The following is a 15,135-nucleotide window of genomic DNA, read 5'->3' on the forward strand; positions in this document are numbered from 1 at the left end:
GATGTTTTTCTTTTTGCACCAACTGCCAGCATCTGCAGTCTCTTGTCCCTCAATTTCTCAGCGACAATTGTGTTCAGGAGATTATCATTGCCATGAAATTAACCTCCGAAATGTGGTTTCATGCAATTGAAGTATCAAGGATGATGTCTGAAAGTGAAAATCTAAAACTATGCTCATTCACTGCTTTATTCAGCCTCTTCTCTCACTCTGTACAAATAGCATAAAAGAGAACTGAAATAATATGGTCTTGGAGTCGTCTGAGAAAGTGGTTGATTGCAAAATTCTCAATAGTATTTACCATCCACTTGAAAGAAATGTTAAAGTTGTTGGTGTCCTTGTGATGTAAAGTGATCAACGAATCTCTGCTGTAATGATCTGGGGATCCCACAGATTAGATTTTCAGGGGTAGCTTTTAGCTTTTCATGTTTGGTACAGTGATCAAGGACAAATATTTCCCCATTTTTCATTCAGACAGGCGTCAGTCTTTACGGCACGGTCAGCACTTTCAGATAATGATCATCCTCCGGACTTCATTTTATTTTTGTTCTCCCATTAACCCCATTCATTCCTTTTGTCCTTTAAACTTTTCTGCAATATCTCAGATTTTGTTCTCTGCTTTTACCCCTCTCTGCATTTTAGGATTGTACACCCGTACCCTTCCACATTTCTGATGTGTTTCTGTGCATCTCTCTGCATGGGCCATTTGACCAGCCTCATTTGCATCCATTCTCCAGATGGGATGCAAGACGAGGTCATTAAACCCATGTCAGCTTCAGAGTCTCCTTCCTTCTCCCCCAATCGTAGATGCTGCAAGACTGGCTGAGCTCCCGCAACATTACTATATTATTCCTTCAGTCACAGCAGACTTTTGGGTTTCACCCTATTTTTTCAGCCAACCAACTTGCCTTTGATTCTTTTTGTGATTACCCCACCTATAGAGGAGCCAATTAATCGGCTGGCACATTGGCAGAGCTGCTGGAGAAAGCCCATGCAGTCTCCGTGTACCTCAACTCAAGTCAGGAGCAAACCTGGGCCTTTAGAGCTGCAAGGTCACCAACACCAATAGTGTGGCATTGGCAGGGTTAGATACCATTGAAATAGTGGAGAGTGGACCAATGGCACTGTTGCAAATTTCTAAAGCCAGGTTTCGACGTTGAACTGATGACGTTTCCCTCATTTATGTTTTGGCAGCCACACGTGTCAAATTATTTACCCGTCGAAAATCAGGATCTGTACTATGGAAATCAAGTCAAGGTGGTTCATCGGACGAAACGAAGTCAAATCAAAGAGCCTGGAGAAAGAGGTGAATAAGTAGTCAAAGGGGATAGAGGTGAGAACATGGGTAGAGAACAGATTGGTTTTAACGGATCGTTCTGATAACAGCCAGCTGCAAACTTTAAACATTTTTCCAGAGTTCTTAATAAAATTCACGTAATCTGAAATTAGAATGTACTTTTCCAATTGTTTGGCTCTCGTTACTTAACTAGGATCCATTATTGACAGAATCTTTAAAAGTATGTCCGTCAATGAACTGGTGACGACTGCAATCATCTCTCCCAGCACTCGACGTTCTTCCAGTTTTCCAACTCTGAGACACACTCCAATATCCTGCCACATTGCTTGCACACCAGAGCATGGTGAAAAGGGAATAATTATCCTATTTTGTCCACTCACCACCTGTTGCTTGGATTGTTTGAAGTTTTATTTTGTTCACACATACTTCAGTTTTCCAGATTTATTCATGCAATGTTTTTGGACGACCGTCAGTGAATTTTTTCCGGTACGATTTATACTGCAGGCTTCCTCCAAAAAGTTGTAGGGGTCCTGCAAGATAAATTGCGGTGCAGGAATTGCCTCCTTTTTAGACTGTCCGTGATCGGGCCATGACATGCCTGCAGTTCTAAAACCATAATTGACAAAGGAATTTTACCCACATCCTTCACTTCTCTGAACAGAATCTTTGGTTGTTGTTTGGTTCTTCTAAAACATGCTTGGACTTTCTTTTAATTTACTGAATGATAATTTGTCCATAGAGAAATCTACAGCACTGTACAGACCCTTTTGGCCCCCAGTGTTGTGCTGACATCATAAACTCCACAGATTGCCTGGAATTTCCCTGCTGCAAAACCCTCCATTTTTCTCTGTTCTGTGGACCTATCTGTTGCATGCAAAGAAAAATAAATTCACTCAAATTTGGAAAATTTAGCCAATTTCATATTTTAAAATATTACCCTAAAATGCTTTTGTCAGAAAATGCAGCTTGAGCAACTTTAGCAGACGATCTTCACCCTTGTATCTCCTTCAAGTTTTAACTTTTATTCATTTCTTCCTCCTCCCACCTGTACTCAGCCATCAACTGCCAACCTGTGCACCTTCTCCTTCTCCTGCCCGCTCCCCCTGCCACCCTTTTATTCAGGTGTCTACCTATTTATTGCTATTCCTGGTGAAGAGCTTTGGTTTGAAACATCGACTCTTGCCTTCTATTGATGCTTCATGACCTGCTGAGCCCCTCCAGCGTTTTGCGTGTTTCTTCAATCTTTTGCTTCCTCAGACACAGAAATTGCAGAACTTGTTCCCACATATCCTCCCACACCTCCATTCAGGGCTGCAGACAAATCCTCCAGGTGAGGCATAACTTAACATGCTTGTTGTCCAGCCTAATCTACCACATTCGATGTACTTCAGTGAGACAAAACACAGATTGGGTCACTGCTTTGGCAAACATCTACAATCTGTGGGTCTAAACTTGGGGGCTTCTTGTAGCCAACCATTTAAACTTCCCCAAATCTTTCCTATGATGCCTGAGACCCTGACAATGGATGAGATTTGTCCTAGAGCTCATACATAGTAAGGGTGAGGCCAAATGTAAACTTGGGGAATAGCACATTTTATTCCCCTGGACAGTCTTAAACCAAATGGCATGAGAGTATTTTTTCTAATTTTAGCTAACCCCTACCACCATCTGGTTCCACTAATTCCATCGCTTTTTTAATATACGTATTTCACCGCCTCTCTCTAACTTTTCTTCCCCCATCCTTCCTAGTGATCTCTCTGTCTTTGGATACATTCTGTCCTATTACCTCAAGGCCCTTCCCCAGCTACATATGTAAAATGATCCCTTCCCTTGTGATAAAGGATCCAGATCCAAAACATTAACTGACCATTTCTATCTACAAATGCTGAGTTTTTCCAGCAATGCTTTGTCTGCACAGAATATTTAACACCCATCATTTCACATTATTATTTCTCCTGGTCTTGGCTTCAAAGAACCAACAACTGTTAAGCCCTGACATTGCTATCAGATTACTCAGAAATCCCACACGGTTAGCGCAGTGATTCACACGATGCTGTTACAGCGCCAGCAACCCGGGTTCGAATCTAGTGCAGTCTGTAAATAGTTGTACGTTGTCCCCGTGGGTTTTCCCCAGGTTCTCCAGTTTTCTCCCAACATCCAAAATGTACAGGGTTGCAGATTAATTGGATGTCATTGGTTTCGAAGGCCAGAATTACACCAGCATGTTCTAAATAAATTTTTTAAAATCCAAATGGCTCAGCATCTGGGTCAGCAGACTCCATTTCCTGTGTTCTGTTCATACCCAGGAGGGGAAAAGAGCTGGTGGGAGCATGAGTGATGATTGGACAGAAGGTGTGAGAGATTACCTTTATGTTTCTCCCTCTCCCTACCTCTTCACCTCTCATCACCTCTAGGACCTTCCCCCTTTATATATGTAATTTTATCTTTAGTGCTCATCAATGGTTTCAACTCAAAACGTTAATTGACCATCTCTGACCTGCTGAGTTCCTCCAGCTCTTTGTTTGGTCCAGATTCTTCAGCTTTTGTGCTTTTCTCCTCTATCAGTTCACCAAGTTGCTGTTTACACTGTTTGGTCGATTTTAAGTGTTAAAAGAATAAAGAGACCAATTGAAAAGCCAAAAATAAGAGATACTGGAGTTGGAAATAAAAACCTCCAACATGAACTTCGTTGTTCTCTCCCCCATAGCTTAGCCTTCCAGTTACTACTGCTTCAACGTTTCATGGTTCTAGCATGTAATGTGTTTCTCCTGTCACATCTTCTACTTGCACTCCCTCACACAGATCAGCTGTGATTACCACGCATTCATTTCCCTGCAGCACCAAACACAATTGGGCAACTTGTGTCTCCAACATCACAGACATTTGCTCTGATATCTCCACCTCTTTTCTACAGTTTAAAAAGTGTGTTGACTCATGTTTCCAGTCCTGATGAGGAGTCCTTTCTTTCACTTAATTAGGGAAACCGTGGAGTTGTTATAAAGATGGTGTGGAGAATATGATGTGCATTACCTAGAATAGTTGTGGAATTGTTTTTGTGAATTGTTGGTCTAATCCTCACCCCATCATCAACCCCTTTCACACTTGCTTGTAGTCCCAGGAATTGTGAGAATTATCCAAAGTGCTGTTTTAGAAAAATGTAATAATCAGTGTTAACGATGGCTGTACGGAGATGAGACGTGAGTGAAGAAAAGGGGGGAGGGGGGCTGTCTGCTGGAATACAAAGGAAGGACAGTTCCTGCAAGAGATTGCAGGCAAGGCCAACTTGATATATTTTAAAAAACTGAAAGAAAGGGAACGTGAGAAAGCAAATAAGGATAAGAGTTGGGGTTGCAAAAACCATGGGAATGGGAGAAGTAAACGAGGGTGGGCTTTAAGGGGTGGGGTGGGGGGGGAACAGCTTTTGATAGGTTAAACTAACATATCAATTACTCAGTTAACAAACCAATTGAATTAACAAAGGAGTGGTTATTAACACAAAGAAATGTATAAAAAGGTTGTTGAATATCAGTGAGTGTGCCTTCTCTGAAGGATACCTGCCCTTGCAAGAACGTTGAATAAAAGGTCATATCGCTTCACCTACTGACTCTTGAGAAATTATTTCATCAGTGAGCTGTGTTTCTCACAGGAATTAATGGGCCAATCGGCTTAAAAAGGGTCAAGTGTGAAAGCAAAATTGTCTGAACACTGGCGTGAAACGATGTCGTCTCATGCCCGGGATAAACTGCCCCGACCCCTACTGCAATCCCCAGCGTCTGTAGATGCAGGTGTTGAAGTCAGCCAAGAGTGAAACTGAGAATTGCATTTGGACTCTTCCAATTGAAGGGATGGTTCCTTGTCCCGGTTAAGAATGGCCAAGGGTGAACAGCGCAAAACATTATTCCTAACTGGGACACTGAATGGCCGATTTACTGGGACACATGTGTAAAAGGGGCTATAGATGGCCATTCTTCTCCTTACAATGTCGACCATTTAATAATGCTTCCTGGGTCAAAAAGAGAGATTCAGGGGCTGAGATTTACACTTCATGGTATGAGCTTTTGATTGGCTAAGATATGGCAAAGATGTTTTCAGGCTGGCCATGACACACAAAGGAAGAGTTAAAACGTAGCAAAGAGAATAGAGTTTCTTTAACATTACATTTTATTTACAACACAGTAGAAACCGATTCTGGCCATTGAAACCCATGCTAGCCAATTTCACCCAATTAACCTGCAACCCTGTACATTTTGGAGGGTGGGATAAATCCCAAGTACAAACTCCTTTGAGACTCAGGTCACTGGCACTGTAGATAGGTGCTGCATTAACCTTTCCACTAACCATGCCGCCCATCATTCGGCCCACATTCAATGCAGAGCATTATTAAAATGCTTTCCGTTTTAGTCTTAGCATCTGGAAGCACTGAGAGATTTATTATTTCAATGTGGCTGTGCAAATCTTTTCTCGTATTGCTTACAGATATTTCAGGAATAAAATTTGCCTTAAAGTGGCTGGAAATAAAGAAAGCCAAGTAAATGATAACATTTTAAAGGATTTGCATATACAAAGAAATAATTGCATAAAGCTTGTTAAGACTTTCCTTCTCTAACTATGTTTGAGGTATTCCTTAAAATGTACACCATTCACTGTCAAATTTTGTTTGATAATGCTTTTGGAATACAATATCTCTCTCACACCACAAAGCCCCTAATCTGCTTCTTTCACTGGATGATGTGTGACTTTCTTACTGAGACTTTTTTCTACTCTCCATTTATATGAGAATAATCTTAACTTTATCATGGTTCACTTGCTCTAACCCTATACATTGATAAGCAATAATCCCAGCCAAGTTTTATGAGCTTTCCATGCCCTGAAAAACACTTCTAAGATTATTATCTTCAAGTCACATCAGACTGCCTCATCCTGTCACATTTCCTCGATCAACACAGCCTGCACTCACAAACTCCAGAAAGTGGCCACACAAACAGATAAGATGGGGAAGAAGGTGTGTGGCGCGCTGGCCTTCATTGAGCAGGGGCATTGAGTATCAAAGTAAAGAAGTCATGTTACGGCTGTATAAAACTTTCGTTAGGCTCTACCTGGAGTATTGTGTGCTAATCTGGTTGCCCCATTACAGGAAGGTCGTGGAGGCTTTGGAAAGGGCACAGAAAAGATTTATCAGAATATTGTCTACATCAGAAGAGTTACACACAATTAGCGCAATGCCTTTACAGCGCCAGTTATTGGGGTTCAAATCCAGCGCTGTCTGTAAGGAGTTTATACATTCTCCCTGAACTCCAGTTTCCTCCCACCATTCAAAATGTACAGGGGTGTAGGTCAATCAGGTGTAATAGGGCGGCGTAGACTCGTGGGCTGTAATGTCCTGTTACTGTGCTGAGAGTCTAAATTAAAAAAAAATAGAGGGTATGAACCAGAAGAGTTGACCAACTTCGGTTGTTTTCTTTGGAGCGTCAGTACTGAAGAGAAAATGAATGGAAGTCCATAAAATTATGAGAAGCACTGATTGACCGGCAGATTCTTTTATCCAGAGATAAAAATGTCACATACATTTGAGGTGAGGAGGAGGGAGTTTAAGGGACATGTGGCAAGTTTTTTTTTTATACAGAACTGGTTGCCAGAAGTAACAGTGGAAGCAGATGTAGTATTTAAGAGGCTTATAGATAGATGTTTCTTAAGCAAGTAGCAGATTTAGTTTAATTTGGGCATCATGTTCAGTGCAGACACATGGGCCAAAGGGCTTATTCCTGAGCTGTACTGTCCTGAGTTGTATTTGTACTACTTTTGGTTCCCAGACCTAACAAAGGATAAACTCACTTTAGTGCTGTTATATTTTCAATAAATTGACACAATAAAATCCCTGTTATCCAGAATTCAAGCAATCAACAATCTCAAGTAACAGGCAAACAAATCATAAATTGGTAAAATAAAAACCATGAAAGTTTAAAATTGGCACCCGTCGCAGTTGGTTCGCCATTCATGCAACACGCAATCTCAAGTAACCAGAAAATTCACCTGTCCGGCATCTACCAATTCCCATAGGTGCCAGATACTGGGGGTTTTATTGTACATGGTAAAAGTGGGATTGTGGTGAGAAGAGATTGTTTGAGATTGACAAATAGTCTTGAAACTTGCAAGAGAATGCATGATCTTATTGAAATATGTAAAATTCTAAGGGGACTTGTTGGTACATAATTGGAAGCAATCCAGAATTAGTGGGCATAGTTTCAGACTGAAGAGATCATTCATTGAAGACAGAGATCAGAGGGGTTTTTTCTCTCTCAAATTGTCATGAATCATTTTAATGCTCTAGTTCACAGAGGCCAAATCATTGAATATGTTCAAGCTGAGAAAGGCAGATTTAGTGGCAATTCTGAAAGGAATTTGGCATGGGGAACGGGCAGGAATGTAGAATCGAGGCCACATCAGATGGCCTATATAGCCAACTCTGAGTGAAATACAAAAGTCTCCACATGCTGCAATTATAGTAAATGTCAGTTATATATCTCTTTCTCCTATGGATGTTGTGAGACCTGCTGACTTCCTGCAGCATTTCAGAGTTTCTTCGGCTAATTCAGATTTCTGGTTTTCGAATTTTCTTGTGATTTAATGTAGACATAGAGATTGAGAGGGCTGTTTCCACAGACTTATTTGTTTGAGGACCAGTTACAGAGCAGCGTTTGCCTCTTTATTTGTCACAAAATACCTAATACTGTGAGAAGGGTTCTTTGAATTGATCACCGGTTACCTCTTGCATTACATACAGCTGTATAGAGCACATTCACAGAGCACAGGATTACATTGAAAAAGATAATTAACACCAAGCAAGGCCAGTGTGAGAGCAGGGAAGAAACTGTCTTAAAGCCTCTTGGTGTGTGCTTTCACAATTTTAAACCTTCTTCCCAATGGGAGGAGGGGAAAGATGTGTCTGGGGAGTGATGAGTCCTTCAGTATGCTGACTGCCTTTTTCAGCCAGCGAAGAATGCAGATGGAGTCCATGGAGGGGAGGGGAGTTTGCGTTATGTTCTACTTTCTGCTGTTCTTGAACAGCATCAAAAAGGCCTAGAATAGAGCAATGTTTGGAGCTCTTTGGCCAAAGACTGCTAATGCTCGATTATACTGAAAACAACTGAGCTTGCTAAATTTTAGAATAAGGGAAACAAAAGAAGTGTTAATCAGCAAAAATTAGGCAAAAAAACTCAGCCATGATTTTTATTAAATGGCAGAAAGAACATAAAGGCTATGTGGCTTATTCCTATTTCATCTAAAATTTGATATTTGGCCATGCATTAGATTTGCAGTCATTCAAAGCCAATGGGATGAAAAGGCAATGGATACAAAACTGGCTGAAGGAAGGACTGTCAGAAAAGAGGCATTTGAACAACTGTTTCACGGACCAAAGGGAAAAAAATACAGCATTTACCCGTAATCACAGTTGCAAAGTCAATCGTTAAGGTGGAGGAGAACATTTCACCTGCTCTCTATTGAGCAACAGTGCCAGCCCCTTTCTGCCTAAGCTCTTTCTGAAGCCCTGCCCCTCTGACTTCCTTTTCTATTTAGAATATTTTTATTGAATTTAATTTATAAACTTGCAAACAAAAATCAGTGAGATATGTTACCAGTAATCTCATATGCCAATAAATAAAATCAGAAAGAATAATATGAGTGTTACCAGTTGCATATTCATATGAAAAACAAAGCAATTAATAAATTCTTTATGTACATAATTAAACCCATTTATACACGTTACATACACATGCGCTTAGAATTAGAAGAGGGTAAAGTTAATAGTAATAAGTTAAAGTTTGATCCTGTTTTTATGTTTAAAGAAAATTAAAAGTAACTTTTATTTAAGTAACGATTTGTCTTGGTGAATTTCTATTGCTGCTGGGTTTTGGGGCCCTCTGGGCCCATGACACCCATCACATTAAATCTCTTCCCCCTCCATCCTTGAACAGATCCCTGTACTTGCTCTGTCTAGACCCACTGTGGTCTTGTATCTCTCTTCCATTGACCTTCATGGCTCCAAGAAGGAATGCTCACCTTCATTTGGTTGTCAAAATCTCTCATCCCTGGAACCATTTTGATAAATATTTTCTGTTATTATACTTGAGAAATGGTTTTCAGAAAAAAGAAGAGCTGCTGACAAATGGGCACTCACTGGATTAAAAAAAGGAGCAAAAGAAGAAGGGTTGGTGTGAGGATGTATTGTAAATCTGCGCCGTGATCAGGAATCACCTGACTGAAAGTTGGTGGAAACTATGTGGTAACTTTCAAAACAAAATTGCACAAATAATTTAATTTAAAAAAAAAAGCAAGGATGTGAAGAGAATCTTGAGGACAGAAATTAATGAACTTTCAGATCAAAGAGCTCACCTTCTGTGGTATATTGATCGAAAGCTAAATATTAGCTGGGAGAAAGGTATCTTGATGAAGGGGTTAGGCCTGAAATGTTGGTTGCCTCCTCAAGTCCTGCTGAGTTTTTCCAGCTCTTTACTGCAATCTTGGTGTCTGCAGACTTTTCTTGTTTCACTCCAAGTGGAAGAGTACTGTTTTGACTCTGTCAAACTGAAAACTGGAGATAATTCTCTGAGTGAAGAGAATATGCATAAAACAAGTAGTTGGAAGCACTGCTTTGAATAGGAATTGAGCTGGGCCAAAAGGAGCAGATGCCTGTCAGTGCAAGTAACCATCATCCCTAGATGAGAATGCACGTTACATCTGATAAATCAGCAAATGGCACAGCAAAATAATTTCCTGAAAATATATTTTTTCCAAGAAATATATTTTAAAAATGCATTCATCCACTGCTATTTGTAGTTCAAGCAAATCATTTGATTAATATCCTATCAGCATGACACCCAATTTTCTTCCTTCCTCATTCCATAAGAGATATCTTCAAGGGGATTTGTACACATTTTAATTCCTTGGTGATCACTTTGGGGGTTGTGTCCTTAACCTTATGCCCTTTACCTCTATTGACCTTGCAGAACCAGAAACTGGCCTCTTCGGCCCTTCTAGTCTGTGTTGAACCATTTTTCTGCCTCGCCTCTCTGTCCTGGACCCGGTCCATAGTCCTCCATACCTCCATCCATGTACCTGTCCAAATTTCTTCTTGAAAGTTCAAATGTTCAAATCACCACTTCAGCTGGCAGCTCGTACCACATCCCCACCATTCTCTGTGTGAAGAAGTTCCCTCTCATGTTCTCCCTAAACTTCTCCCCTTTCATTCTTAACCCATGTCCTCTGGTTTGTATCTCACCTACCCTCAGTGGAAAAAGCCTACTTATATTTACTCTGTCTATCCCTGCATAATTTTAAATAACTCAACAAAATATTTAATATAGCTCCATCAATAATGAAGAATATGCTTTTAGACTCCTAAACCCCAGCCCTATCCTCCAAATGTTACATCAATTCATCCCTCAATTATTTTTCTTCATACTAATTTCTTGAATGGAGCTTTGATTCTTTCATTCAGGTGTCAATGTCTTTATGATGGCATTTTTTTCCCCCCGATTTCTCTGAAATGTCTGAATAATTTTGTGTACGAAGTATACCTTTGGTGAATAGGTCATTCTTGGGAAGCAATTTTAATTGCTAGGAAGATAGAAACTGGTATGTAAACCTCCTCAGAGGAGTAAAACATAAATCCAAATCAAATATTTTTTACAGACTTTCGACATGATTTGAAATATCAAAACGTATCAGGGTTGTTGGTTAATTGGGTGTAAATTTGGCAGCAAGGACTCGTGCTGTATGCCTAAATTTAAATTTTAAACTAAAAGTTGGTTTCTGTTTTTTCCTGCATCTCAAGATGTTTCAAGACATTTAGATTCAGATTTATGTGGAATAAACCTCCCATGCATTTCATCCCAGCTACAACAGAGGCAGATGGGAAAGTCCCTGGGCTTAAAGTACCAACAGGTTAGGAGTGAAATGAGGGCCAAAGTAGAGTTGGTCGACATTGCCTCCTTCAACCAGTCCAACACACGTCGTTATAAACTGCCAGAATGTCAACATCCTTTGGAATTTAGGATTTCAAATGAGTTATTATGTAAATTAAGGAAGAACTTAAATTAATTTGTCCAAGTATGACACCATTGAAACTGAAGTAAAAGGCTGTTAAACAAAACTTTCTGATTTGGGTTTGTTTTCTTTTCCAGGTAAAGGCAAAGGGAAAGGGAAAGGTAAGATTAAAATGGTTATCTTATGACAAACTTAGCACAGAACATTGAAACTAAAATCGGTATTCTCATCTTGAACCACAATGTGGAATGAAAAATTGTTATCGGTAAAACAATTCAAGAGATGCCTTCCACTCAAGCCCACCTCCATGACACCCACCCAGTGCAAGAGGCTTCTGTACCTGTGCTGAGAAGTTTGCTGCAGAGGATAGTTAAGAATTCAATAGCTGATTGAAATATAAAACTTTGGTGCTGGAAGTATGCAAAAAATGAATGCTATTCTTTAAACAATACAGTGGTCAAATAGTCAGTGTCTGGACATTTAAGTCATTTTGTCTGAAGAACTGCAAGTTATGAGAATTTTTTTGATGTGGCAAATTGTTATAAATTTAAATTTAGCCATAAAGCGCAGTAGCAGGCCATTATGGCCCACGAGCCCGTGCTCTGCCCAATGACACCAATTGACCTACAACCCCCAGTACATTTCAAGCGGTGGGAGGAAACCCCAGTCACTGGGGAAAACCCACACAGACCAAGGGAGAACGTACCGTACCAACTGCTTAGAGACAGTGTGGGATTCAAACCTTGGGCCCGATTACTGGTGCTGTAACCACGTTGTGCTATCCGCTACACTAAGAGTGCTGCTCCATCTATCCATCTGAACAAGGAGGGAATGCAGATTCGTAATAATGATCAAAGATTCATATTTCCAGAATGACCAAGGAGGTTTAACTAAATAACTCTTCCCAAGAACTGTTTTTAGACAGGAAAGGTGTTTTTTCTTTATTTATCTTTTTCTGCAGCTTAAAGTCTTGAGTAATGGCAACAGGCAGAGCCCCAGTTCACTAGGTGCAGTGAAGTACAAGTATGAAGTTATCCAGATGTTGAGGCCTTTCTTTGTTGTTGTAACAGATTATAAGATAAAAGCCTTTAAATTATAAACAGAGACTATAGATTGGAACAGACTTTTCCCAATAACTCAAGGACCACAGACCAGAAGTAAATGCCAGGAGAAGCTACTTAACACAACTTGTGAGAACACAGAACTTATTTCTCTGTAATCTGGGTGCAAGTCTGTGCAAGATTGATAAATTTGTTTTGTTAATAAACTGGGGTGGCGCAGTTAGCGCAATGCTGTTACTGCGCTAGCAACCTTGTTTTGAATCTGGCGCTGTCTGTAAGGAGGTTGTACGATCTCCCTGTGTCTGCTCCAGTTTCCTCCCAACCTTTAAAAATGTACGAGGGTGGAGGTTAACGGGGGTATTTGGGTGGCACGGGTTTGTGGCTGTTACTGCTGTATGTGTAAATTAAATAAAATATTCACTATTGATAATATTTCTGAAGGCTACAGGTTTCTAGTAGCGACTTTGATGCTTTGTGAGTTGGGAGTACTTAAACTCCCATTTGCAATTAGAGAAAATAATGCAATTATTAACCTCCCACAGTCTTTGAAATCACATGAATAGTTTTGCAGAAATCTTTTCTTCCAACTCTTGAGGGTCAGGGCTCATGCTGTGACATGGGACAATGTATTCTTTGTGTGCAAGATTCCTTTATTTCATGTAATAGAGCAGAACGTGATATTACATGAAATTGCCTTCTGCCTGCCATAGGCAGTCACAGTTGGTGTCAGAGAGGAAGAGAAGCAAAAGTGAACCCCTTCAGAGTCACTGCGTGTCTGTGGATATGCCTGCTCCTGTACCATCCATTAGCAACCCAAGCTTCTGATCCAAACCCCTGACAAATCAGGAAGCCTTTCAGCACCCAAGGTCCTTCAGGTGTCCTTCTTGCCCTCAGCACCCGCTCAAATCCAAGTTCCAACACTTAGTTCACGTGAGCCAGTCTCCGGTGCTGGTCCCCTGACCGCGTCACCTGCAACCTGTGTGGGTCCTCCAGCTGCTGAGACATTGGCCGGTCCGCAGATGTGGTCACTGACCTGTAGCGTCATTTCCACTGCTTCTCAATGGGGGGTGTACTCTCCAATCCAAGGCAGTAAAAATTAAAGAGGTTGTATGACCATGAATTCTCTTTAACCCAGCCTTATCGATACCCTTGCTCAACAAGGATATCGATAAGGCTTACGTTCAATTCTAGTAGGATTGTAAATGGGAAATGCTGAGTTTCTCCAGCATTCCATTCCATACTTTTTTTTTACCACACTGCTCCACATTTTTATTGATCATTCCATTTGTTAAATTTGTACCACTCTGGGATATGAGATGCTAGAAATTTGATGCAAGAACAAAAAAATGCATGAACTACTCAACAGGCCAGCAGCTGAGCAATATCAAATTTAGAGTTGCACAGTATCCTTTCTACAGGAATATATCCTAAGATGGGTGGCACAGACTCATGGGCCAGAAGGGCCAGTCACTGTGCTGTATGTCTACATTTAAAAATTTAAAGATGCTTAACAAAGGTGAGGCGGAGAAGGGAAGGGATTATGAGCACTGCACACATTAGAGAACCATGGAACATTATAGGGCAGAAACAGGCCCTTTGGCCCTTCTAGTCTGAGCCAAACAATTATTTTGCTGAGTCCTCTGACTTGCACTGTCAATAGCACTTCATACCCCTCCTATCCATGTAATTGCAAACATTTTTATCTATTGTTAAAATTGAGCCCACATTCACCACTTCAGCTGGCAGCTCGTTCCACACTCCCACCACTCTGTGTGAAGATGTTCCCCCTAACCTTCTCCACTTTCACCCTTAACCCATGTCCTCTGGTTTGTATCTCACCTACCATCAGTAGAAAAAGCCTGCCTATATTTACTCTGTCTATACCCCTCATAATTTTAAATACCTCAAAAAATTCTTCTACACTCCAGGAAATAGTCCTAACCTGTTTAACCTTTCCCTGTACCTCATTTCCTGAAGTCTGGACAACATCCTAAATTACTAAATCGCCTTTGAACTCTTTCAATCTATTGATAACTTTCCTGTAGTTATGTGACTAAAACTGCACACAATACTCCATATTTGACCTCAACAATGTCTTTACCATAGCATCCCAACTCCAATAATCAATAGTTTGATTTATGAAGGCCAATATGCCAAAAGCTCTCTTTACAACCCTCTCTATTTGTGACACCACTTTCTGTGAACTATGTATCTGTATTTCCTGATCCCAATTTTTTACTGCACTCCTCTGTACTCTACCATTTACCGTGTATGTCCTTTCTTGGTTTGTCTTTCCAAAATGCAGCTCCTCGGACATATTTGTATTAAATTTCATCTACAATTTTTCAGCCCATTTTTCTAGCTTTGAAGGTCTTTTTCCCTGTCTACAACATATCCAGTCTTTGTCTTCTCCAAACTTGCTGATCCAATTTACCACATTATCATCTCTAGATCGTTGACATAGATGGCAAACAACAATGGGTCCAACACTGGCCCCTGAGGCACATCGCTAGTCACAGGCCTCCAGTCTGAAAAGCAACCATCCACACTTCTCCCGAATAACCAATGTCGAATGCAATTTACTACCTCAACATTAATTACTACCTCAACATTAATACCGAGCATCTGAAACTTCCTGACTTATCTCCCATGTGGAACCTTGTCAAAGGCCTTACTAATGTAGATGTAGACAACATCCACAGCCTTTCCTTCATCAACTTTCCTGGTAGCCTCCGT

The 15,135-nt window shown here is 40.5% G+C and overlaps 1 protein-coding gene across 10 annotated transcripts in view; it reads left to right on the plus strand.

Annotated features, from left to right (window-relative positions):
• Positions 1–15,135, plus strand: part of LOC138740299 (ectodysplasin-A-like) — a 126,736-nt gene that overhangs the window by 21,862 nt on the left and 89,739 nt on the right. For all 10 annotated transcript variants that reach the window (XR_011342810.1, XM_069892760.1, XM_069892761.1 and 7 more), the window contains exons 2-3: positions 1,192–1,303; positions 11,476–11,499. Coding sequence is in view for 9 of the 10 variants with exons in the window: in XM_069892760.1 (XP_069748861.1) it covers positions 1,192–1,303; positions 11,476–11,499 (136 nt within the window). In the remaining variant the exon portion in view is untranslated. The remainder of the gene's footprint in view (positions 1–1,191; positions 1,304–11,475; positions 11,500–15,135) is intronic.

This window comes from Narcine bancroftii, chromosome 8, assembly GCF_036971445.1.
Source record: "Narcine bancroftii isolate sNarBan1 chromosome 8, sNarBan1.hap1, whole genome shotgun sequence".
NCBI lineage: Eukaryota > Metazoa > Chordata > Chondrichthyes > Torpediniformes > Narcinidae > Narcine > Narcine bancroftii.